The sequence below is a fragment of the Nerophis ophidion genome, linkage group LG05 (genome assembly GCF_033978795.1).
Source record: "Nerophis ophidion isolate RoL-2023_Sa linkage group LG05, RoL_Noph_v1.0, whole genome shotgun sequence".
NCBI lineage: Eukaryota > Metazoa > Chordata > Actinopteri > Syngnathiformes > Syngnathidae > Nerophis > Nerophis ophidion.
Window position 1 is genome coordinate 68,316,028 of NC_084615.1, and position 26,793 is coordinate 68,342,820.

Sequence of the window (26,793 nt, forward strand, 5' to 3'; positions counted from 1 at the left end):
TGGGGGGTCCAGGTGACGTGGCGATGACCCTCAGGGTTTCGGGAGAGGTTAGGAGGACCTCCGCACTTAAACAAGTTGAAAAACTTATTCGGGTGTTACCATTTAGTGGTCAATTGTACGGAATATGTACTAAACTGTGCAATCTACTAATAAAAGTATCAATCAATCTATCAAAAAAAAATATCCAATCTGTGTCACATGATGGCAAACAAATCTGATTTAGTGTACTTTGTAAACGAAGCCTTACTTGGTACAGTGTTTGGCTACTCCAACCTCCTCTGCATGAATGCATGTCTCACACTCGGGTGTTCCAAAAAAAAAATCTCTAAAGGTTGTGACAAAAAGGAGGTGTAGATTGCCCGACACCTGTTCTGGGTCATTACTAGATCAGATACAACAGAACATGTCATTGGGATCATCTGCACTTTTTCAGTTAAGTGAGCTGAGTAACAAAATCTTGAGGAACACGAGGAAATCTGTCTGGATTTTTTTAAGTAACATTGAACAATGGAACTTCCACACAAGTGCACAACAAAGTCTATCAGGGATGGGTATTGTTCACATTTTAACCGATTCGGCACCTATTCCCGGTGCCCAGGAATTGATCTTTACTCAGCAGTACCAATTTTCGTTACTTTTCGGTACCATGTGGTCATGAATGTTAATGTGTTTAAAAATGTAGTATCTTGTTTTTTAATACAACAATTAAAACTGAGCTGATAATTAGAACTGTGTTGTCTTTATATGTTGTTGTTTTTTACACACCATCTTTTTGATTATAACGTGCATCTTAGTTGTAGCTTTGATTACCATATTTACAGGTGTCGAAATTGCCATGTAAAATTGCTAATGCTAATTAGTAGCATGTATATGGTATATCCGTGGGACAGATCTCTTGCCCCCCGGGATGATATCTGATTAGTATTAGAAACGGCCCGCAGGCCACAGCCGCGTGCTGCTGTTTTGCGCGCACCAATACTCCATCATTGTTGGCGCTAGGAATTTTCAAAATGGTGTCCAAGGGACCCGATCAAGTCATAAAAATGGGGTCTCACAGTACATTTTTGGGGTCCCACTTTATTGTAAGCATTTTGAAAACAAATGATAAATGTATGCATTATCCTGTTATATCTCACATTCTATATTGTGTTTTGGAAAAAGGTTGTCATTAACGTTACTTAAAGGCCTACTGAAATGAGATTTTCTTATTTAAACGGGGATAGCAGGTCCATTCTATGTGTCATACTTGATCATTTCGCGATATTGCCGTATTTTTGCTGAAAGGATTTAGTAGAGAACATCCACGATGAAGTTTGCATGTTGATGGCTCCTCACATAATCACATTGATTTTAATGGGAGCCTCCAACAAAAACAGCTATTCGGACCGAGAAGACGACAATTTCCCCATTAATTTGAGCGAGGATGAAAGATTCGTGTTTGAGGATATTGATAGCGACGGACTAGAAAAAAAGTTTTGAAAAAAAGTTTTGAAAAAAATAACGTGATTGCATTGAGACGGATTCATATGTTTTTAGACACATTTACTAGGATAATCCTGGGAAATCCCTTATCTTTCTATTGTGTTGCTAGTGTTTTAGTGAGTTTAACAGTACCTGATAGTCGGAGGTGTGTGTCCACGGCCGCGTGTTGACGCGCAGTGTCTCAGGGATGTCGACGGCAGCTGTATGGGCACCACAAGCTCAGCTGATATCCGGTAAGAAGCGACTTTTTAACCACAATTTTCTCACCGAAACCTGCTGGTTGACATTCGGTTGAGATCCATGTCCGCTCTGACCCATAGTAAAGTTTCACCTCCGTGAATTTTAAACAAGGAATCACTGTGTGTTTGTGTGGCTAAAGGCTAAAGCTTCCCAACTCCATCTTTCTACTTTGACTCTTCCAATATTAATTGAACAAATTGCAATAGATTCAGCAACACAGATCTCCAAAATCTTGTGTAATTATGCTGTTAAAGCAGACGACTTTTAGCTGTGTGTGTGTGCGCAGCGCTCATATTCCTAACAGCCCGTGACGCCAAGCGTACACGTCATCATTACGCGACGTTTTCAAGAAAAAACTCCCGGTAAATTTAAAACTGCAATTTAGTAAACTAAAAAGGCCGTATTGGCATGTGTTGCAACGTTAATATTTCATCATTGATATATAAACTATCAGACTGCGTGGTGGGTAGTAGTGGGTTTCAGTAGGCCTTTAATTAATTAAAAAAATAATACAAAAGAAAACACATTTTTATTCAGTTATTAATATTCATTCACTTTCTTCTTTCCTTCATGGACTTTACTGCTGCCGGTATTTTTTTTCTATATTTTTATTGTAATATTTTAAGAATGTGTTTATTCCATTTTTGGCCAAAGTAAGACAAAGAAAACAATCTGAAGTTGTCCTTGTTTTTTAGTTTTAATGCCACGATTTTAATGGCCTGCACAGATTTTCCTCCATGCAGCCCCTGAGCTAAAATGATTTCGACACCCCTGGTATATCTCATTTGAAAAAAGTATACAGCTACTGCATTGTTTATTCTAATCAAACAGTGCAGGTAAACCTAATGTTGCGGCTAGTAAGCTTGAGTCCATAAAATTAACTTGTATTGACAGCCTGTCGGGAGAACAACAACACATCTAAAATGTGATGAACTAAAACGGGGGAAATAATTATGAGCTCTCGTTAGCAGTCTGTCAGTATTCACTGGTCAGCTGTCAATCAGATTATACATAAATGCTTAGAATAATCTCTTTGCTATTGCAAATCAACCCGCATTGCCCTTTAAACCCCACCTCCCACCCACTCACTATGTCGATCCATGTAAATATGCACAGAGATAGAGCACAGAGGATTCAACATGAGGCAGTTTTGTCATCTTTCCGTGCGACTGACTCCAGCACCTTAAGTCATGTAAATAATGAATCAGATGATCCATGCGTGGATGAGATGTGTGTGTGGGGGGGTTGGGGGGTACACCTTGGCACATGCACATGGGGACGGCGTGGCGAAGTTGGGAGAGTTGCCGTGCCAGAAATTTGAGGGTTACTGGTTCAATCCCCACCTTCTACCATCCTAGTCACGTCCGTTGTGTCCTTGGGCAAGACACTTCACCCTTGCTCCTGATGGGTCCTGGTTAGCGCCTTGCATGGCAGCTCCCGCCATCAGTGTGTGAATGTGTGTGTGAATGGGTGAATGTCGAAAGACTATCAAAGCGCTTTGGGCTGTTTAAAAAGGGGTAGAAAAGCGCTATACAAGTACAACCATTTACTATTTACCATTTACATGTTGATATCCTGCCAACATCTCACTTTTTTTCCACTTTTTCTTTCCAAACCTGATATTTAACCCAATGATTTAGTCACCCCTGACTCCGGTGACCTTAACTTTCCTACTTTCACGTATCCATCATAAACGCCTCCGAGGAAGAGGAGGACACTTGGGGGAAAGATTGGAGTCAATGAATTAAACAGGAGGTGCCGAGAGGAAGGTACAGGATGTAGTCTGCAGCTGTCTGTGAGGATGCCCTTTGACCTTTGGTTGATAAGGACGTTAGGAGACCCTCAGCCTGTGGCCACTGTTAAAAGAAAAGGAGGAAGAAAAAAAAAAACATCTCTCATCTTCATGAATTATTGAGCTATTGGTCCACAGCTTCTAAAATATACAGTAGGGTGGTCTGTCTCTCCTTTCGGATTTCACTTTTTCTTTTTCCCATTTCTCTCTTCCTTCTTCTCCTTCAGTTTTAGTGTAGCTTCTTGCACCAACAAGATTGTAAATCACAACACAAACAAAGCAGGAAGCGCCAAAAAACACTTTGTTATTCAGATCATAAGAGGCTGTTTTCGTTTTTTTTTTCCCCCCTTAAGGAACATCGTCTATCGCTAACCAGCTGTCATGCATTTAAAAGTTGTCGACTTCTTGAGTTACATCAGACACATGTAATGCGCGCATGAGAAGGGGCGGCCCTCGAAATGAGACAGAACTCTGCTCCGTCCATTTATCTTTGTCTCATTCTCCGTGTATTCCCGCGCCTTACTTGACACGCCTGCTATGTGTGACACGCTTGCCAGCGTGCGATTATATCTAACGGCGAGTTGGCTCCAAAGGCGCTGCCCAGTGCAGAATCCCCGCCGTAATAAATGAACAGAGGGGCGGAAAATAAGACGTAAGGAAGAAAAGCTGAGCAAAGGAGCGATTCTCTCTCTAGCTGGTGGAGATCTGTATTGTAAGCACTTTCGGCTGTCAGCACTTCTTTGAGCTACCTCAAAGGGAGGATGAGGAGGGGCGGGATCAGGAAATGTAGAGGGAAGAAGAAGGAAAAAAAAAAAATCGCCTTTTTTGAGGGTTCCTGTTTGTTTGTCGGCAAACACGCTGCTTATGTTAGTCATTCATCTGATAATGTGATTTATTTGTCAGAGGCACAATGCGGGAGCAAGGATTTACGGTAGTATCTGTTCAGGAAGAAGTTGTCAGGCTTCAAGCAATAAGCTTGGGGGGAAGGAGGAGGAGGAGGGGGGGGGGTATGGGAATAAATTGCCAACCATCCTTTTTCTGCTTTTCAGGCCTGCGGTGGCCCCCCCATGCTGCCAACCCCCCCAACCACCCCGCACCCCCTTTACTACTCCGACCCACCCGCCTCCCTCCCTCATTAAGTATTGATGTGGGCAGCCATACTTGCCATCTCAGCCTATTAATAATGCATGGCAGGTGCTGTTGATGTGGTCTCTCACACTGAGATTGAGAGCGGCAGGAATGGCAACACGGAGCTGCATAGTCGCTACAGTACAACCTCCGTCGCCGGGCGCTGCCGCTTTGAGGGAGGGGCGGGCTCGGGAGGGGCCGCGTCTGCCCCTGTGAGTTTATGGCAAGCTGTGACAGCAGCCCCCGAGATGGATATACAAGGTAGCATCTTACTCAATTTCCCGGAGCAGTTTTTACATTGAAAACTGCCTTTTGTCATAAAGTAGTGATGGATGAGGTGTGTGAGAGAGTCTGTCACTGTGGCTGCTTTATTCTGTTTTCTTGTTGTTTTATGTTTCTTCAACCCCCCCCCACAACACTTTCACTGACAGACAAGTGTTCCTATTTTAATTTCTTTCTTTTATTCTGTGTGCAGGTTCTTCCTTAAGTTCTTCTTGAAGTGCAACCAGAACTGCCTGAAGAATGCAGGGAACCCTCGAGACATGAGGCGTTTTCAGGTGAGATAAAACTACTGTGTGTAAATGAAAAAAAAAAAAAAAAAATGCAATATGAACTAAACGCTCAGCTGACAGTCATACAATATACAAAACACAACATACACTGTATTGCCAAAAGTATATGGCCACCTGCTTTGACTAACATATGAACTTGAAGTGCCATACCATTCCTAACCTATAGGGTTCAATATGATGTTGGTCCACGTTTTGCAGCTAATACAGCTTCAACTCTTCTGTGAAGGCTGTCCACAAGGTTGCGGAATGTGTTTAGAATAGAATAGAAAGTACTTTATTGATCCCTGGGGGAAATTCAGCACCACAGTTCGCTCACCATCCATTTTCTACCGCTTATTCCCTTTCGGGGTCACAGGGGCGCTGGCGCCTATCTCAGCTACAATCGGGCGAAAGGCAGGGTACACCCTGGACAAGTCGCCACCTCATCGCAGGGCCAACACAGATAGACAGACAACATTCACACTCACATTCACACACTAGGGCCAATTTAGTGTTGCCAATCAACCTATCCCCAGGTGCATGTCTTTGGAAGTGGGAGGAAGCCGGAGTACCCGGAGGGAACCCACACATTCACGGGGAGAACATGCAAACTCCACACAGAAAGATCCCGAGCCTGGATTTGAACCCAGGACTGCAGGAACTTTGTATTGTGAGGCAGACGCACTAACCCCTCTGCCACCGTGAAGCCCCAGTTCGTTCACAATAAACAATAATAATAATAATAAATAATATATGACATATTTATATATAATATATATTTAAGTTCCCTCACAATAAACAATAATGATAATAAATAATATATGACATATTTATATATAATATATATTTAATATAAATATATTCTACATTTAAGTGCAGTCAAGAAGGAACATATGCATTATACAGTCTGATGGCTGTCGGTATGAAGGACCTCCTGTGTCGTTCCGTGTTACATTTTGGGAGTCTGAGCCTTCCACTGAACGTGCTCATTCTCTCCGCAACGTCCGAGTGTAGTGGGTGGGAGGTGTTGTCCATCATGGTTAGGAGTTTTGCTGGACTTCTCCTCTCTGATACCACCGCCAGAGAGTCCAGCTCCACTCCCACCACGCTACTGGCCTTCTCTAACCAACTTGTCCAGTCTATAGTCATTTTCGACCATTCTTCCAAAAGTTGGTGAGGTCACACACTTATGTTGGTCGAGAAAGCCTGGCTCTCAGTCTCTGTCCTAATTCATCCCAAAGGTGTTTTATCGGGTGGAGGCCAGTCAAGTTTATCCACACCAGACTCTGTCATCCAGGTTTTTACAGTATGTGCTTTCTGCACTGGTGCACAGTCATGTTGGAAGAAGAAGGGGCCCGCTCCAAACTGTTCCCACAAGTTTGAGAGCATGGAATTGCCCAAAAGTTTTTGTATCCTGGAGCATTCAAACTTCCTTTCACTGGAACTAAGGGGCCAAGCACAACTCCTGAAAAACAACCCTGCACCATATTTCCTCCTCCACCTAATTTCACACTCGGCACAATGCAGTCCGAAATGTACCGTTTTCCTGGCAACCTCCAAACCCAGACTCATCCATCAGATTGCCAGATAGAAAAGTGTGATTCATCATTCCAGAAAACGTGTCTCCACTGCTCTAGAGTCCAGTGGCGACACGCTTTACACCACTGCATCCAACGCTTTGCATTGAACTTGGTGATATATTGCTTAAATGCAGCTGCTCGGCCATGGAAACCCATTCCATTAAGCTCTCTGCGTACTGTACGTGGGCTAATTGGAAAGTCACATGAAGTTTGTAGCTCTGTAGCAACTGACTGTGCAGAATGTCGGCAACCTCTTTGCACTATGCCCGTCAACATCCGCTGACCCCTCTTTGTCAGTTTATGTGGCCTACCACTTCCTGGCTGAGTTGCTGTTGTTCCCAAACTCTTCCATTTTCTCATAATAGAGCTGGCAGTTGACTTTGGAATATGTAGGAGCGAGACAATTTCTCACGACTGGATTTGTTGCACAGGTGGCATCCGATGACAGTTCCACGCTGGAAATTAATGAGCTTCTGAGAGAGGCCCACTCTTTCCCAAATGTTTAAAGTTAAAGTACCAATGATTGTCACACACACATATATAGGTGTGGTGAAATTTGTCCTCTGCATTTGACCCATCCCCTTGATCACCCCCTGGGAAGTGAGGGGAGCAGTGGGCAGCAGCGGTGCCGCGCCCAGGAATCATTTATTGTGATTTAACCGCCAATTCCAACCCTTATTGCTGAGTGCCAAGCAGGGAGGTAATGGGTCACATTTTTTCATAGTCTTTGGTAGGTTTGAACTCACAACCTACCGATCTCAGGGCGGACTCTCTAATCACTAGGCCACTGAGTAGGTTTGTAGAAACTGTCTCCATGCCTAAGTGCTTGATTTTATACACTCGTGGCTGGGCCAAGTAATTAGGACACCTGGTTCTGATCATTTGGAAGGGTGGCCAAATACTTTTGGCAAAATAGTGTTTTTTTCCAGTGAGGAAACAGGTAACAAAAGTGTGTAATTATTGTAAATATTATATCAATAATGGATTAGATTTATATAGTGTATTTCTAGACACTCAAAGTGTCAAACGCCACATTCTCACTTTGACGGTGGTAAGCTACATTTGTAGCCACAGCTGCCCTGTGGCTGCCAATTTGCACCTACTGACCACCACCAGTGTGAGAGGCCAAAGACACAGGAGCTGGGACTCAAATGAGCCACGCCGTCCCAATAGAGCACCCCATGTATTAGCACAGGGGTGCTCATTACGTCGATCGCGAGCTACCGATCGATCATGGAGGGTATGTCAGTCGATTGTCAGCCAGGCATTAAAAAAATACAACAAAAAATTTGCAATCATCAGTCCTCACAAGGACGTCACTTTTGTCACTTGATTGACATTCACTGCACCCGAGGGTCTTGTGAGATGACGCTGGCTGCTGCCAGATCATTATTAAGAAAAAATGACTGAGAGGATGGCCAGAAACACTTTTTATCTGTACAGACTCTCGCACCGTACCTGCCGTTAAATCTATAAAGACCGACCGCACAGTTCTGTCTTCACAATAAAAGCCCTGCTTCATCCTGCTTGCGCTAACAAAATAAGAGTCTCAGAAAGGTAGCTTGGAAAGTGTATAGACAAGTATGGAAGCTGGACAAATAAGATGTCCAAACCAACCACTTTCATGTGGTATTGGACACAAAGGAGGACTTTTTTTCTCCTCCATTTGAAAATGTGGAAGTTATCAGCACTACTGTCTGATTCCAATCAATGCAAGCTATCAAAATCAGGTAATAAATCAACTTATATTATTGTCTTCATTAAATAAAGGAACATGCTTGTATTATAATTAAACACCTTTAACTTGTTAACAAAAAAAGTATCTTTCTTAAATAAATAAATATAAATTATATATATATATCAATTGAGGTAGACCTCCTCGACTTGGTCAATTGAAAAGTAGCTCGCCTGCAGAAAAAAAGTGTGGGCTCCCCTGTATTACATGTAGCAGCTTTTTTCTAAGCAAGAACTTTCTATATTACACGCTTCTCAGTTCAGAATAAATCCCAGCAACGAGACAGCCATGTTTGATCACAATCACCACTTTGCTCAACACAAAGGAGCTTGTAGAAAAACAAGTGTCAAAATGTATCTTGTACTAGTGGGTTATGAAAGTAGGCAACAATTAGACAAAAAAAGACCAACACACACAAACGTCTCCGTTGCAGTAAATGGCAAAAAAAAATCTCACATATCTACGAATGCATTTAGAAATTAAGTAATTTTCCTGAAAATCTGTGTTATTTCCTGCTGTTCTTTTAATTTGAAGGCCTGACTTCAAGTCAGCATTATGCCCTAGTGTTGACGAGCGAACCAGAAGGTATGTTCCTTCGGCAAGATCTGGGAGGGGTTTTTTTTGTTCATGATAATATAAGTAAGCATGAACTATTGAAACAAGAGAGCAACGGAAAGGAAAGACAACGTGTGGGAGATTCCCAGAAAAAAAGCAGTGTAGTGTTGACAGGTACAGTATGTGTCGTGGAACACTATTTAATTTTAAAAACTGGGCCAGGGGACTTGAACACTACTTTAGAGCTCATACAGTAAGGTACACATCTGGATGTACCTTAGCAAAAAGGCTTGGGGTTAGAGGTGTCCGTATCCAATATTGATATTGGTCCGATCCCAGCAAAAAAAGAAAAAAAAAACATATCGGCTTGCACTTGAAATTTCCGATATAAGGTCTGATACAATCAGTTCTCACTGTGTTCACTTACAGCTTAACAAAGGTCCTCCGATAAGCACACATGGTAGCTCTTATCTAGCATGTCAGTGTAGTCATTTACTAAAGGTAAACATGGTCGTTTGTAAGATACTCAGAGCGGGCAGCTACAAAAATAGCTAAGCGCACAATAGCACACAAACTAGACATACTAAATTAGTCTCCTTAATGCAAGCCATCTCAAATAATTGGACGAGCTGTTCTGGAAGTGCGCCGCGCAATGCGCGTGTAACCCCAGGAAACATGCTTTATCAGTATCATCCATTACCATGCTTCATACCTCGTTTAGAAAAGCTATGCACTACAAAACATGCTCATTAACCATTAATTCCAACTCATTTTAATTAGGAAAAAACAAAAATACCACAAATTGTGCTATACATTTTGGTTGTGTAGGTTAAAGTGTTGTCCTGAGTTAATGAGGCTGATCAATTTCAATTTATTATTTATTGAGTTTGTTTTATTTTAATTTCTTGCATCAATCAGTTCAAGTTGGTCAAAAAATGTGTACTGATTAAAACATTTTTTTTTTTTTTTCAGGCAAATTAGTACAATTTAAAGATTTTCTGTTACAATCTAAAAAGCAATGTTAATAAATGTATTATTTTTGTAAGTTGATCTATATTTATCTATTTTTTGTTTTCTTTAATGTTTTGCAGAGGTGTACGCTAACAATTTTTATACATAAAGTATACTGTGTATAGTCACGGTGAAGAGTGGGGGAGGTGCAAATAGTTTTCTTCTTATCTAGAAAATAATTGAGAAGCACTGTCATATTGTAACATATTGCAGTTTAAAACACAACATCTGTCAATAAAAACTATTATCAAATAACTATAGTTGCGTATTACTTACAGATGCAAAGTATTTAAAGGCCTACTGAAACCCACTACTACTGACCACGCAGTCTGATAGTTTATATATCAATGATGAAATATTAACATTGCAACACATGCCAATACGGCCTTTTTAGTTTACTAAATTGCAATTTTAAATTTTCCGCAAAGTGTCGTGTTGAAAACGTCGCGGTATGATGACGCGTGCGTTTGACGTCTCGGGTTGTAGCGGACGTTATTTTCCAGCCCGATCCAAGCTATAAGTAGTCTGCTTTAATCGCATAATCAAACAGTATTCTGGACATCTGTGTTGCTGAATCTTTTGCAATTTGTTCAATTAATAATGGAAAAGTCAAAGTAAAAAGATGGAGGTGGGAAGCTTTTAACCTTTAGCCACACAAACACATGGTGTTTCCTTGTTTAAAATTCCCGGAGGTGAAGCTTTACTATGGATCAGAGCGGTCAAGCGAACATGGATCCCGACTACATGTCAACCGGCAATTTTCGGTGAGAAAATTGTAGTAATAAGTCGGCTCTTTCCGGAGATCAGCGGAGCTTCCGTCCTGCTGTAGCTGCCGTGACTTCCCTCAGAGACTCTGGCGTCAAGACACCCGTGGCCACACTCCTCCGACTTTCAGGTACTATTTAACTCACTAAAACACTAGCAACACAATAGCCAGATAAGGGATTTCCCAGAATTATCCTAGTGAATGTGTCTAAAAACATCTGAATCGTTCCCACTGCAATCGCCTTTTTTTTCTTTCCTGTTTTTATTTATTTTATTTCTTTCTCTAGTCCTACACTCTAAATTTCCTCATCCACGAATCTTTCATCCTCGCTCAAATTACTGGGGGAATTGTCGCTTTCTCGGTCCGAATAGCTCTAGCTGCTACTGGCCATGATTGTAAAAAATGTGAGGATGTGAGGAGCCCTACAACCCGTGACGTCACGTGCACATCTACTGCTACTTCCGGTAAAAGCAGGGCTTTTTTTTATTAGCGACCCAAAGTTGCGAACTTTATCGTGGATGTTCTCTACTAAATCCTTTCAGCAAAAATATGGGAATATCGCGAAATGATCAAGTATGACGCATAGAATGGACCTGCTATCCCCGTTTAGATAAGAAAATCTCATTTAAGTAGGCCTTTAAAGCGTATTTTAAAGTCTCCACTAACACACGTGTCAGAATCATTCATCTTACATTATTGTGGCCACAAGATATTGCCAAACATTTACCACTCCACTTAAATTTGAAGACATCATAAGCCTATAATTCCCGTGTTTTTCAGACTATCAGAAATACCTGTGAAATTGTGGTTAGGGGAGCATCCCACTGAGAATACTTGGGATGTGCTGAATAAAAAGTTGTGCAATGGTCCGATCAATACACTACAACAAAAATTATCAATAAAAGGTTTTGGCCAAAAACGTATGCAACTTTGGATAGAAATGAGTTGTGACTTCGCAGAAACATGTAGAAATGAACAAACAGCAAACGTTCAATCAAAGCTCAAGGTGGTCCAACCAAATAAGGCAGGAATTGAAAATATCCATAATTTTATGTGTCTATTGTCATATTTTTGTTTGTTGCTAAGCCTAATTGTGCAAAAAAGAAAAGAAAAAACTACTTTCCAAAAGGTAAGACATTTTGTTCAGAAATTGTAAAGAATATATGTTCGACTTATTTTGGTTAATGCCATATTCTTTTTACAATATTGCCCATTATTTCCAATGTATTGATGTGTCAACGTCTGTATGAGAAGTTATATACAGAAGCTAAGATTCTATGAACGTGTACAATTAGGTTCTAATCCAAATGGTTTGTTCCGCTTTCAGCACTATCGTCTCGGCTCCCATTTAATTTTAGTCAATTTTCCAGTTTCATGCATTCCATCTGTCTTTCCCCGGTCTCAGGTGGTTGTGTCGACTACGGTGAGCGTGGAGGGTCATGTCCTGGCCGTGTCTGACAACATGTTTGTGCACAACAACTCCAAACACGGGCGTCGAGCTCGAAGATTGGACCCCTCGGAAGGCACACCGTCCTACCTGGAACACGGTGAGCACTGAAAACACAGTTTGTCTGTTTTTTAAGTCATTTTAAGGGACCACGCACATTATTGAACACAATAACACAGGATATTGTGTCAATATGCCAGATATTTGCGAGGTTTCTAATTTCCATCCGTAGTTCCACAACGAATAAAACACACTACCTCAAAACATTAAATATGGATTAAAAACAAGGACTGTCAAAATGAATGCGATAATAACCAGTCAACAAATGTTTCCTTTAACGTAAGTTAAAGGATTATCATATGTGACGACCAATCCATACCGTAGCGTAAAAAAAGCAGTGGCGTTCCGTCTGATGTTAAGCCAGTGAAATGGCCAGACCAGGCCTGGGTGATTATTTTGACCCGGGGGGGCCAAATTTAGAGAAAAAAATGGTTCGGGGGGCCGGTATATCAGATATTTAGGAACACGAATACTCAACCTCACAATAATGTCGGATTGAATGCTATTGTTATGCCGGTTCGGCATTGTGATTCGATTCCCTCAAGGATGCGTCAAGTGAACACAGCAAAGGTAACATATACACAATTTATTTAAATAACAAAAATAGTTATATAACAAAAATGCTGGCGCTAGTAGAATAAAAGAAACAAAGGACGCTAGCATGAAAGCTAGGATATACAAAAATGAGAACTAAACTGGCACATAGACACATTAAAGAGTAAAACAAAACATACAGCATGAGAGCTGGAATAAACAAATGGCTGAGCGTGAAAAGCTAGCGAGAATATACATACGATAGTGCAGGCGTAACTCGTTGCGTGAAAGCAAATTATGAACCCAGGCTGAACAAAAAAAAAGAGGATCGGCTTATAAAGTGACGGTGATTATCTGTAGCAGGTGTGCGGGGCGTGAGCAGCAGGTGAACTGATGAGTAACCATGGTGACCGACTTAAACAGGAAATAATAGGATCAGATGGAGAGTGAAAATAAAAATGGAACAACAATAAACAATAATATGTGGAGGATCCAAAAAGCGGATCTCAACAGCTATGGCAATAATGACAGACCGCCCTGAAAACGGATTGGAATTTATTTATTTTTTACTGAATGAGACACCTAGCATGTACATGTAAATAAAGAATGTTGGATTTACAATATTAACTATGCACGATAAAACACTGAATATTGACAACATATGAACGTCACACCCTTCACGATTTACATATTTTACCATCAAGCGAAACGCAACAAAAATGCAACGAACAGTGAAATATGATCGCGAAGGGTAAAAAAACCATCTACAATCTGATACATCTGATATATCACTAAGCTTTGGAACGTTATTGAAAAAATCCCCTTCCGCGTCTGTCCCTGACACCTACATTACAGGCTGGTGCCTCTGGAAACAATCTGTGGAAACGCTCCCCACCCACATTGCTTGGTGCCTCGTCTGAGCTGCTGTGACTACCATAGAAAACTAATTAGATGACCATAATAACTAGTATATCATGCAAAAGCGCAGATTCCAACCATTGAAATACTTTGTATAGTTCAAGACTTACGGTCATTTGAAAACATCACTGCACATCATTATGGCAGCTACAGTTTCAGTCTTAAAGATCTAAAATGATTTGGGGATGTCCGGTGGGCCAGATTGAAAAGCTTAATTTGCCCAGGTCTGGGCTAGAAAGCAGAAATGGACAGAAAAGGGTAAATTGAATGATAACGTAGAAGCCATGACAGGTCTCTCTATGCACAAGACCAAGGTTATTTCCATCCATATCGACGTGCCTAATCACCGTTCACCATTCCTAGGAACGAGCAGCACTGTTTCCAAGTCTGCGTATTACAAGTTACTTGTTTTCTAAAGTCGCTTCCAAAGTTTGTGAGTTGCATGTCACATATTTTTGGGTTTGTTTTTGAACGTGTGGTTGCTTATTTGGGTTTGCGTTTCTGTCCCCACAATAAAGCAAAGCACGACTATGCCAGTAAGTAACCTGTCGTTTTCTACACAACGTTTCCTGTGTGTACACTGCCTTCCGCCCAAATGCAGCTGAGGTAGGCTCCAGCAGCCCAAAAATAAGGGACAAGCGGTAGAAAATGGTTGGAGGGATAGTTTCCTGGTCATTGCTCCCTTGGTCGACTTGGCAAGCCCCCAAACACTAATGACACATCTGCAACTACACCAGAGCCCCGACTGACGGACAAGACATAAGACATAATGAGAATTTGTGGGGAAAACATAATAATTTAAAGTAGTATATTTATTAGGGCTGTCAAAATTAACTAGTTAACTAATGTGATCAATCACAAAAAAAAATCACACATTTCACTTCAAAATACAGCCTGAAGGAACTTTAGTTAAAACTGTTCCCAAGTTGTGTGCAAATAAATGATTTGTTCAAGTAAAATATTTAAAAATGTTCCTAGATGACATTCTGAAAATAAAATGACATTACTGTATAGATATTGGGTATTTTGTTTAGCTAATTTCAATTCCACAAGCAAGCAATCACTTGTGATTAATCATGATTGAAAAAAAAAATGTCATATATATATATATATATATATACATATATATATATATATATATATATATCCATCCATCCATCCATTTTCTACCGCTTATTCCCTTTCGGGGTCGCGGGGGGTGCTGGCGCCTATCTCAGCTACAATCGGGCGGAAGGCGGGGTACACCCTGGACAAGTCGCCACCTCATCGCAGGGCCAACACAGATAGACAGACAACATTCACACTCACATTCAGACACTAGGGCCAATTTTAGTGTTGCCAATCAACCGATCCCCAGGTGCATGTCTTTGGAAGTGGGAGGAAGCCGGAGTACCCGGAGGGAACCCACGCATTCACGGGGAGAACATGCAAACTCCACACAGAAAGATCCCGAGCCTGGATTTGAAACCCAGGACTGCAGGACCTTCGTATTGTGAGGCAGACGCACTAACCCCTCTGCCACCGTGAAGCCATATATATATATATATATATATATATATATATATATATATATATATATATATATATATATGTATATAGTTTAAAAGCCCTACTAAAAACTCAAACACAGCAACATTTTTGTAATAGTTTAACAACGTTTGCAAGTTTGTTTTGCTTTTTACCAGGCGTCTAGTTTGACCTTGAAAGTAAAAAGTGTGCTGCTCTCCCTGATTGGGACTGAAAGGCTGTTCCAGATTTGTTTGTCCTTAATTAAAACAATATTTTCCCCAAAGATGGTTCTTCTGTGTTGCGACACACAATCAACTCTCGTTCCAGACCTCCCAGCAGGCACAAAACATTGAAACCACGTTGAGAACTTGTTGAATTAGCTGCTGACGTTGAGCAACTCAAACTTAACGTTGGGACAACATTTAATCAATGTCGGCTTCTGACGTTGATTTGATCATTGAAATTTGGTCATTTCCCAACGTTAGACATCATTATTGTCTAAATCAGGGGTGTCAAACGTACGGCCCATGGGCCGGATCAGGCCCGCTAACAGGTTTTTCCCGGCCCGCGTGATGAGTGTGCCAAGCATAAGAATGAGCTGCTTATTTTTTTTTTTTTTGTGAAAGAAAATGCTGTTCTAAATGTGTCCATTGGATGTAACAAAAGTAATTCTGTTAGGCAAGCAAACGATTTATACCGCGGCCGAGCAAGAGGTACACAGTAAAAGGTGACTGTGGCTCCACCTCTTCAACCCAAAAGACACTTGAAATTTGCCATTTTATGTCTTCTGCTTCGAACACATCGTCACTTAGCACTCTCTTTGCTCCAAAATGTCTCTGTCAAATACAAACCCCGTTTCCATATGATTTGGGAACTTGTGTTGGATGTAAATATAAACGGAATACAATGATTTGCAAATCATTTTCAACCCATATTCAATTGAATGCACTACACAGACAACATATTTGATGTTCAAACTCATAAACTTTGTTTTTTGCAAATAATAATCAACTTAGAATTTCATGGCTGCAACACGTGCCAAAGTAGTTGGGAAAGGGCATGTTCACCACTGTGTCACAGTATCTTTTCTTTTAACAACACTCAATAAACATTTGGGAACTGAGGAAACTTATTGTTGAAGCTTTGAAAGTGGAATTCTTTCCCATTTTTGTTTTATGTTGAGCTTGAAAACCTGTATGAACCATTCAGCATTAATGGTGCCTTCACAGATGTGTAAGTTACCCATGCCTTGGGCACTAATACACCCCCATACCATCACAGATGCTGGCTTTTGAACTTTTGAACAATCCAGATGGTTATTTTCCTCTTTGTTCCGGAGGACACCACGTCCACCGTTTCCAAATATAATTTGAAATGTGGACTCGTCAGACCACAGGACACTTTTCCACTTTGCATCAGTCCATTTTAGATGAGCTCAGGCCCAGCGAAGCGGGCGGCGTTTCTGGTTGCTGTTGATAAATGGGTTTGGCTTTGCATAGTAGAGTTTTAACTTGCACTTACAGATGTAGCGACCAACTGTATTTACTGACAGTGGTTTTATGAAGTGTTCCTGAGCCCGTGTGGTGGTATCCTTTACACACTGATGTCGGTTTTTGATGCAGTACCGCCTGAGGGATCAAACGTCTGTAATATCATCGCTAACAGGCAGTGATTTCTCCAGATTTGTTGAACTTTTCGACGATTTTTCGGACCGTGGATGGTAAAATCCCTAAATTCCTTGCAATAGCTCGTTGAGAAATGTTGTTCTAAAACTGTTTGACGATTTGCTTACAAAGTGGTGACCCTCGCCCCATCCTTGTTGTGAATTACTTAGCATTTCATGGAAGCTGCTTTTATACCCAATCATGGCACCCACCTGTTTCCATTCAGCCTGCACACCTGTGGGATGTTCTATATAAGTGTTTGATGAGCATTCCTCAACTCTATCAGTATTTATTGCCACCTTTCCCAACTTCTTTGTCACGTGTTGCTGGCATCAAATTCTAAATTTAATGATTATTTGCAACAACAAAAAAAGTTTATCAGTTTGAACATCAAATATGTTGTCTTTGTAACATATTCAATTGAATATGGGTCAATAATGATTTGCAAATGATTGTATTCCGTTTATATTTACATCTAAAATAATTTCCCAACTCAAGTGGAAACGGGGTTTGTACAAAAAAAGTGAACTTTAACCCTTTTGAATAGTTTTTACCTCCGTTTCTTGAGGTTTGTTGAGTTAGCACTGGATTAATAGGTGGACATGACAAAGTATTTCCACCGGCTTAGCAACCTTGTGGTTAGAGTGTCCGCCCTGAGATCGGTACGTGAGTTCAAACCCCGGCTGAGTCAAAGACTATAAAAATGGGACCCATTACCTCCCTGCTTGGCACTCAGCATCAAGAGTTGTAATTGGGGGTTAAATCACCAAAAAATACTCCAGGGCGAGGCCGCCCCACTGCCCCCACCTCCCAGGGGGTGAACAAGGGGATGGGTCAAATGCAGAGGACAAATTTCCCCACACCTAGTGTGTGTTTGACTATCATTGGTACTTTAACTTTATTTTGACACCAGGAAGCGTTTAGATGTTGTGTTTTTTGTTAATCCCAGAAAGACTGGGATTTAAAGTTTAATCCTGGCTTTGTAGATACACAGACAAAGTGTTTTTGAAGCTGCACCAATTTCCTCAAAATTTTCAACAAACTTAAAGTGTTTTGTCCAGAGGATTATTTGTGATTTGTACGTTTTCATAATGTGCTTCTTCTATTTTTGGCCAAAGTAAAACAAAGAAAACAACCTGGAAATGTCTATATTTTTAAGTTATCATGCCATGATTTGCACAATACAGCCCATTTGGGAATAGATATTCCTCTTTGCAGCCCCTGAGCTAAAATGAGTTTGACACCCCTGCTCTAAATTTACCAATACAACATTTTTTTTTACGTTGTTCGGAAGTCAGGTTTAAAGGGCATGTGTGTATAATCAAAGTTGCATCAATGTCTTGTGCCTGCTGGGCTGTTGCCAATTCCTGCGGCTCTTCTTTTATGGATGTACAAACCCCGTTTACATATGAGTTGGGAAATTGTGTTAAATGTAAATATAAACGGAATACAATGATTTGCAAATCATTTTCAACCCATATTCAGTTGAATATGCTACAAAGACAACATATTTGATGTTCAAACTTATAATTTTTTTTTTGTTTTTTGCAAATAATCATTAACTTTAGACTTCGATGCCAGCAACACGTGACAAAGAAGTTGGGAAAGGTGGCAATAAATACTGATAAAGTTGAGATATTCTCATCAAACACTTATTTGGAACATCCCACAGGTGTACAGGCTAATTGGGAACAGGTGGGTGCCATGATTGGGTATAAAAGTTTTAGAACAACATTTCTCAACGAGCTATTGCAAGGAATTTAGGGATTTTACCATCTATGGTCCGTAAAATCATCAAAAGGTTCAGAGAATCTGGTGAAATCAGTGCACGTAAGCGATGATATTACGGACAGTTGATCCCTCAGGCGGTACTGCATCAAAAACAGACATCAGTGTGTAAAGGATATCACCATATGGGCTCAGGAACACTTAATAAAACCACTGTCAGTAACTACAGTTTGTTGCTACATCTGTAAGTGCAAGTTAAAACAAACCAAAAGTCATTTATCAACAACACCAAGGAGCACCGCTGGCTTCGCTGGGCCCGAGCTCATCTAAGATGGACTGATGCAAAGTGGAAAAGTGTTCTGTGGTCTGACGAGTCCACATTTCAAATTATATTTGGAAACTGTGGACGTGGTGTCCTCCGGAACAAAGAGGCAAATAACCATCCGGATTGTTATAGGCGCAAAGTTCAAAAGCCAGCATCTGTGATGGTATGGGGGTGTATTAGTGCCCAAGGCATGGGTAACTTACACATCTGTGAAGGCACCGTTATTGCTGAATGGTCCATACAGGTTTTGGAGCAACATATGTTGTCATCCGAGTAACGTTATCATGGACGCTCCTGCTTATTTCAGCAAGACAATGCCATGCCAAGTGTTACAACAGCGTGATTTCGTAGTAAAAGAGTGTGGGTACTTTCCAGGCCCGCCTGCAGTCCAGACCTGTCTCCCATTGAAAATGTGTGGCGCATTATGAAGCGTAAAATACAACAGCAGAGACCCCGGACTTTTGAACGACTAAAGCTCTAAATAAAACAAGAATGGGAAAGAATTCCACTTTCAAAGCTTCAACAATTAGTTTTCTCAGTTCCCAAACGTTTGAGTGTTGTTAAAAGAAAAGGTGATGTAACACAGTGGTGAACATGCCCTTTCCCAACTACTTTGGCACCTGCTGCAGCCATGAAATTCTAAGTTAATTATTATTTGCAAAAAAAAATAAAGTTTATGAGTTTGAACATCAAATATCTTGTCTTTGTAGTATATTCAACTGAATATGGGTTGAAAAGGATTTGCAAATCATTGTATTCTGTTTATATTTACATCTAACACAATTTCCTAACTCATATGGAAACAGGCTTTTTACATATAGTATATAAATTTATGAAATAGCACTTTTGAATTATTGGAGGTTTTTATAGTGTAAAAACACACATTTCTCCAAAATATTACAGTATTAATAAGGTTTTCTGTCAAATATCTTAATTGTAAATGTATAAGTTGTAATCATACTAAATGCCCATAGTCTGTAAAGCAGTATTCAATGTAGGAGAACACGTTTGTTTTTTAAAAATGTACATCCTGACAGTATCATCAAGCTTCTTTGTCCTCCATCTCGTTCCAGTTACCCCCCCACTCTCCCCACATCCCTCCTCGCCTTCTTACTGTCTGTCTCCGAGCTCATTCTCTCCTCCGTCTTTCTTCCTCGCTCATGTTTCTCACTTTGGTCTCTTGTAGTGTGTCTAAGTCGCGCCTCAGAGAGGAGAAAGTGGTAGCTAGTGAGTCTCTTGCGTGTCCCTGGCGTCTTGCTCCCCTCAGGTCTCCGCCTCTGGGCCTTCTACTCTGCCTGGCATAAGCACTACGTGTCTTATGAGGTCTGTTCTGCTTAGAGCCAACACTGACTTTATTTCCTCGGAGACCTGCTTTTTATCCCGCAGCCCTCCATCACTCCCCATCCCTCAGGTTTTTAAACACACCCATGCACATTGCGCTGGCAGAGTCAGACCCTTTAATACTTCATAATGACATGTGCACATGATTTAGGGAGCACGCACTGATTCCCAAATCTCTAATCCAGTTATTTTCTCATTTCTGTTTCCTAGAGATTGAATAAGAGAAACATATTTCTCTTTCTCTTTGAGGAAAGTCAACCTCGGGGATGATAATGACAAAAAAAAAGCCAGGATTTACATGATGGCCTATGGTAGATTGCATTAGGATTGAACGCTGTGGTTAAGTCTTTTTAATGACTAGTCTCCGGAGGTGCGGAGGACCACTTGGCCTGGACTGATAGGCGATTAGAGAAGTCCACAAAGACATATTGGAGTCATCATAAAAGCTTGGATATTACAATGAAACAATAGCGCAACTCGCCACACTAACAGATGTTCCTTGTGTCAGAGAGATTTGTTTGGGAATTTCCTCCCTGTGATTTTTTTTTTTTTTTATTCTCCTGATGATGGGGGTCGGAGGAGGAACAACGGGAGTGAAGGAAGAGAAGCGAGAGGTGCCTGACAGGAGAAGGGGGAGCAAAGATTGTTTGATGGTACAAAGCAAAGATGAAATACTAAGCTCGGAGATGCCGCGGTTTCCTTTTTTTTGTTGTTTTTGCCTTCACTTTCCATCCGGCACCGTGTGTGCGACACGCACAACTTTGGGGGGGCTCATTTCAAGCGATAATAGATGAACAGTGCATAGAGTTGAACAGATGGCACAGAGGAACACCCCAAAGTATAATCCTATCACATGGATTCACGTTCCACCATCTGGTTAATCCAAACACACACACACACACACACACACACACACACACACACATCCGCATGGAGCGCACGTAATATCAACGGCTGCGAAAAGGAGGCATCTTAGGCTATGATTACAGCCACAGATTGCCGCGTGGTGAATGTTGATCTCTGCAGGCGTATCGGGAGGCTAAATATCATCCCGGCTTGTTGGGGAAGATCAACAGAACACAGAGTCAGGCAAAGCGCAAAGGCTAGGCTTCGAGGGGACGGGGGAGTCAGCCTAGGCTAAAGTGGATTATGTCGCTTTTGCAGAATTACAACATGTCAGACAAGCAAATCAGAGGTTTAGCTCGTATAAACATATATTTTTGTTCTTTTTCTTCAATCACATCCCGCAATCTCTAAATCCGTAATACTGGCAGACAAGGTCACGTAACAGTGGAGTGGCACTCATTGTTTGTTCCGTTGTTCCGTGTAGAGTGAATATGCTTTGAAAGAAAACACAAAAAAGCTCGCTAGACACATTAGGAAAAAGTGCCGCGAGGCTTGGAGATGACCGTGTGCAGGAAACAGATAGCTGAGCAAGTGCTAAGTGTTTGCTTAATGAGGGCGGCGTATTCCGAGGGCAGCGCCACTGTTGGCCCGGCCCCGCTCCCCGGTCGCATGGCCTTTGATCAGACACTCAGCACACCTGACATTTACACGCCTTCACGCTTTGCCACGTGTCATAAAACAAGCACACCGCCGCTGCCCTCGCACACAGGGCAGGGGTGATGTTTAATAACGGGGTGCGTATAATCACTCTGATTAGTATTCCTCTCTTGTTCTTAACCCTTGGGATGGATGAGGAGAGCAGGTAATGTGTGTGTGAAAGAGGGGACTGCTACATGTGTCGTACCCATAAAGGTCTTCTCTATGGTGCCAGACCTTTATGGGCTTGTCATTAGGTTACTTAACATCTCATTCTTTCTGTCCTTTCATCTGCTCAGCAACCCCCAGCATCAAAGCCATTAGCCCCAGCGAAGGTTGGACCACAGGGGGCGCTACAGTTATCATCATCGGGGACAACTTCTTTGACGGACTGCAGGTCATTTTCGGCACCATGTTGGTTTGGAGCGAGGTGAGTCACTCTCTTGTCACCTTGATAGGCATCGCTATGATGATCTTAAACACAGTGGCGGGCCGTGCGTTTCTCACCTAGGCCTTCAGTGATGTTCGACTTCAATGATTACCTCTCAAAATACCATAATTTGTGTCACCACATGACCTATGCTGGAGAAATATTATACAGGTACACATTTACGCACTACTGGGCATTGAATCACCACTAACAGTGTACAAAACTGGTTATTTTCTGACGCATTTTAAAATCAATTCAAACATATCTTATGTGGTACTGTCAAAATAAAAATGACAAAAAACATATTAAACGTGAAAAAATTAAGAAATAAAATATCTGAACTCACAATTTCTAGAACACATTCGAGCTTCCAGGGTTGGCCGACATCATCACGTAAGATGTAGTTTCTCTTGAAATATCCTTCTTGAAAATGGCCTTGCAAATATATGTGTTGTCTTGTCTAATCATAAAAGATGCAGACGAGGCGTGTTGGCTGAGTTCTTACAGTTTACTCCACAGCGCGTTCATCCAAAACATCCAGCTGGCTACATTCAACAACCTAAACGGGGCTCCTGCGCATGCTCTTCACTACCGTGGTATGCTGAGTAATGGAGTTATTATGTTACCTAGCTCATAACATCACAATATACAGTGGGGCAAAAAAGTATTTAGACAGCCACCGATTGTGCAAGTTCTCCCACTTAAAATGATGACAGAGGTCTGTAATTTTCATCATAGGTACACTTCAACTGTGGGACACAGAATGTGAAAAAAAAATCCAGGATTTAACATTGTAGGAATTGTAAATAATTTATTTGTAAATTATGGTGGAAAATAAGTATTTGGTCAACCATTCAAAGCTCTCACTAATGGAAGGAGGTTTTGGCTCAAAATCTCACGATACATGGCCCCATTCATTCTTAACACGGATCAATCGTCCTGTCCCCTTAGCAAAAAAACAGCCCCAAGGCATGATGTTTCCACCTCCATGCTTCACAGTAGGTATGATGTTCTTGGGATGCAACTCAGTATTCTTCTTCTTCCAAACACGACGAGTTGAGTTTATACCAAAATGGATACATGGATGATACAGCAGGGGATTGGGAGAATGTCATGTGGTCTGATGAAACCAAAATAGAACCTTTTGGTATAAACTCAACTCGTATATCTGCCTTAGGCCAGCTAGAAGGCCTTACTGACAACAACTCGTGATCTGATTGGCTATCGCAACTGTCTGTCAAACGTATGTGTCCGTTTACTTACAGTGCACAGGCGCCTGCATTGTTGATTCTGAAGGCTTCTGGCAGATTTCATACAGCATGGGAACATAATTTAGCTGAATTCTGAATAGATATAAACTCTATAACCTAAAAACAACAGCTTTGGAAGGAGCATATAACATGAAGAGAAAATGAATACTTTTAGATATTTAGGGAAATAAAATAAAAAAATAAAAACTTTTATCTTTAATTATGATCATAATTTCTGGTTATAAGCTCTGCCATCCGAGAGGAGCTCAAAGTAAAGCCGCTGCTCCTCCACATCGAGAGGAGCCAGATGAGGGGGTTCAGGCATCTGGTCAGGATGCCACCCGAACGCCCCCCGAGGGAGGTGTTTAGGGCACGTCCAACTGATAGGAGGCCTCGGGGAAGACCCAGGACACGTAGGGAAGATTATGTCTCCCGGCTGGCCTGGGAATGCCTCGGGATACCTCGGGAAGAGCTGGACAAAGTGGCTGGGGAGAGGAAAATTTGGGCTTCCCTGCTTAGGCTGCTGCCCCCGCGACCCAACCTCGGATAAGCAGAAGAAGAGGGATGGATGGATTGATTTCTGGTTATGTTATGGCAGCAGAGAAGGCCTTGCTGGCTCTGATGGCACACCACTGATAAACATAATGCTTATCTCAACACTCCTCAGAATTGGTGACTTACGTTGGCATAGGCGATTATTAAGGGTACCGAATTCAATACGATTTTTGGCACAGACTGAATTCTGACGGTCCAAAAGAGGATCGATTAAAATGAAATCAAACAGTGTCATGATTTTGATTGCACGTGATGTCACGTACGGTAGCAGACTCTACCGGCTCAAATACTTAGCGGGCAAACAAAGCAGTCAAGCAGCAATCAGAACGGCCCGAGGTAATGCAGCAATTTTCCATGCAAAACAATGCTAGTATGGCTGATAGAAAACTCTCACACGCACTGTAAATCTCCACTTTACAAAATACGCTAGCTCATTGCTAATATAACATCGGAATTGCTGTAGACATGCTAACTATTAGCATCAGCGATTTTACATGAGAATTTCAACAGCTCTAAAATCCATTTTATAATTCATTAGCTGGGGTGTAATAAGTACAAACCATACAATACAGACAACTATGTAGGGTGCAACAACAACAAAAAAATTACAACTATATACGTCTAACGTCTTGGAAATGCAAAGTTTACTGTAAAATACTTGCAAATGAGACTCAAAAGTGTGAGAAACCAGTATATGATAACTGGATATCACAGTTATTATCAGCTTACTGTTAAATGTTGAATTTTAAAAAGGAAATTAAAATGTATTAACACATAAACACAAACAGAAGTACAGACAATTGATAACGTTGAGTGCCAGTAACGATTCCCAAGTACAGAAAATTGGCAACGTATTATATTCAATGTGAAAGGTACCCATCCGAAGTTGTCGACATAGCCAAAATTGAAAGTTGAAAATAACTATTTCATGCATATAATACTTTTAGAATCTACGGGCTTATACTAAGTGGATTAAACAAGACACTTTTTATCTGTTCCTGATGCATATATTGTACATGATATTGTACTGTTGTCCTATCAGCATGCCAGTATTGTACACAATATTCACCTCCTTAAGATGAATAGCAGTTACTACCACTTTAAGACAAGTTTGTACGACAAGTAGATTGCACCATGCATAATTATCACGCTTGAATATAAAGTTAACTAAATCAACACATTAAATTACTCTTTGCCTATGAATAGAAGCGGATTTTTAGGAATATTCACAAAAGTTATTTGGAAAATGTCAGGGCCAAAGAGTGTAAAATTAAATATGTTTATTTATTTATTTTTTTAAATAATGAAGCCTTTGTTTGTGTGGCTGTTGCCCAAGGCTGCGTATAAAAAACATCAATGTTGAGTATGTTGAGTACGCACACAACACATAAAGCCATGTGAGCAGCAAAATTCATGAGATCACAGCTTAAAATGGTGTGTGCTGCTCGATTAAAAGCTGCTGCTTGTGTTGTTGTGTACAAAAGTGTAGATAAAAATATAATCGGGCAGCAATCAAACATATGTACATGTGATTATCATGTATACCATACACCAACAAGATTCTGTGGGCAAATCTTGGCTCTCTCAATGTCAGTTTATGGCTGTTTGTATACTGTATAAGTGCATTTAGGGTTGTCACGATACCAGGATATATATATATATATATATATATATATATATATATATATATATATATATATATATATATATATATATATACATATACATATACAGAAAAAACTCAGAAGCTATATCATCCCTAGCCTGTTTAGCAGGTTTTTTCTGCTTGTCAAGGGATTGGCAGGGGAAACCTGCGAAACAGGCTTGTAGGGATGATATAGCTTTTAAGTTTTTTCTGACCTAACGTGTGTATATATATATGTATATATATATATATATATACATACATACATACATACATACATACATACTGTATGTACATATATATATATACATACTGTGTGTATATATATATATAGGGGCTTCACGGTGGAAGAGGGGTTAGTGCGTCTGCCTCACAATACGAAGTTCCTGCAGTCCTGGGTTCAAATCCAGGCTCGATATCTTTCCGTGTGGAGTTTGCATGTTCTCCCCGTGAATGCGTGGGTTCCCTCCGGGTACTCCGGCTTCCTCCCACTTCCAAAGACATGCACCTGGGGATAGGTTGATTGGCAACACTAAATTGGCCCTAGTGTGTGAATGTGAGTGGGAATGTTGTCTGTCTATCTGTGTTGGCCCTGCGATGAGGTGGCGACTTGTCCAGGGTGTACCCTGCCTTCCGCCCGATTGTAGCTGAGATAGGCGCCAGCGCCCCCCGCGACCCCGAAAGGGAATAAGCGGTAGAAAATAGATGGATGGATATATATATATACATACTGTGTGTATATATGTATATATATATATATATATATAAAGTGTTGCCAAATGACAAAATAATGTCTCGAAGCTGTGTTTTTTTAGCACTTTTAGAAGTGATAAAAGTTGGGTTGCACTGTGGTAATGCATGCTCCCTGGGCTTGTGGTGGTGGATCTAAGCAGTCACTCGCCTGGCACCTACTTTCGTGGCCGCTTTCATAAGTTATCGAATAAATGCATGACACCCCTCTTTCACTTTCAATATGCATTTTTTATATGCTAAATATAGTAACAA

The 26,793-nt window shown here is 41.0% G+C and overlaps 1 protein-coding gene across 5 annotated transcripts in view; it reads left to right on the top strand.

Moving 5' to 3' along the window:
• ebf1a (EBF transcription factor 1a) overlaps positions 1-26,793 on the top strand; it is a 160,705-nt gene that overhangs the window by 66,225 nt on the left and 67,687 nt on the right. For all 5 annotated transcript variants that reach the window (XM_061901868.1, XM_061901870.1, XM_061901869.1 and 2 more), the window contains exons 7-9: positions 5,118-5,199; positions 12,246-12,387; positions 22,208-22,338. In XM_061901868.1, coding sequence (XP_061757852.1) covers positions 5,118-5,199; positions 12,246-12,387; positions 22,208-22,338 — 355 coding nt within the window. The remainder of the gene's footprint in view (positions 1-5,117; positions 5,200-12,245; positions 12,388-22,207; positions 22,339-26,793) is intronic.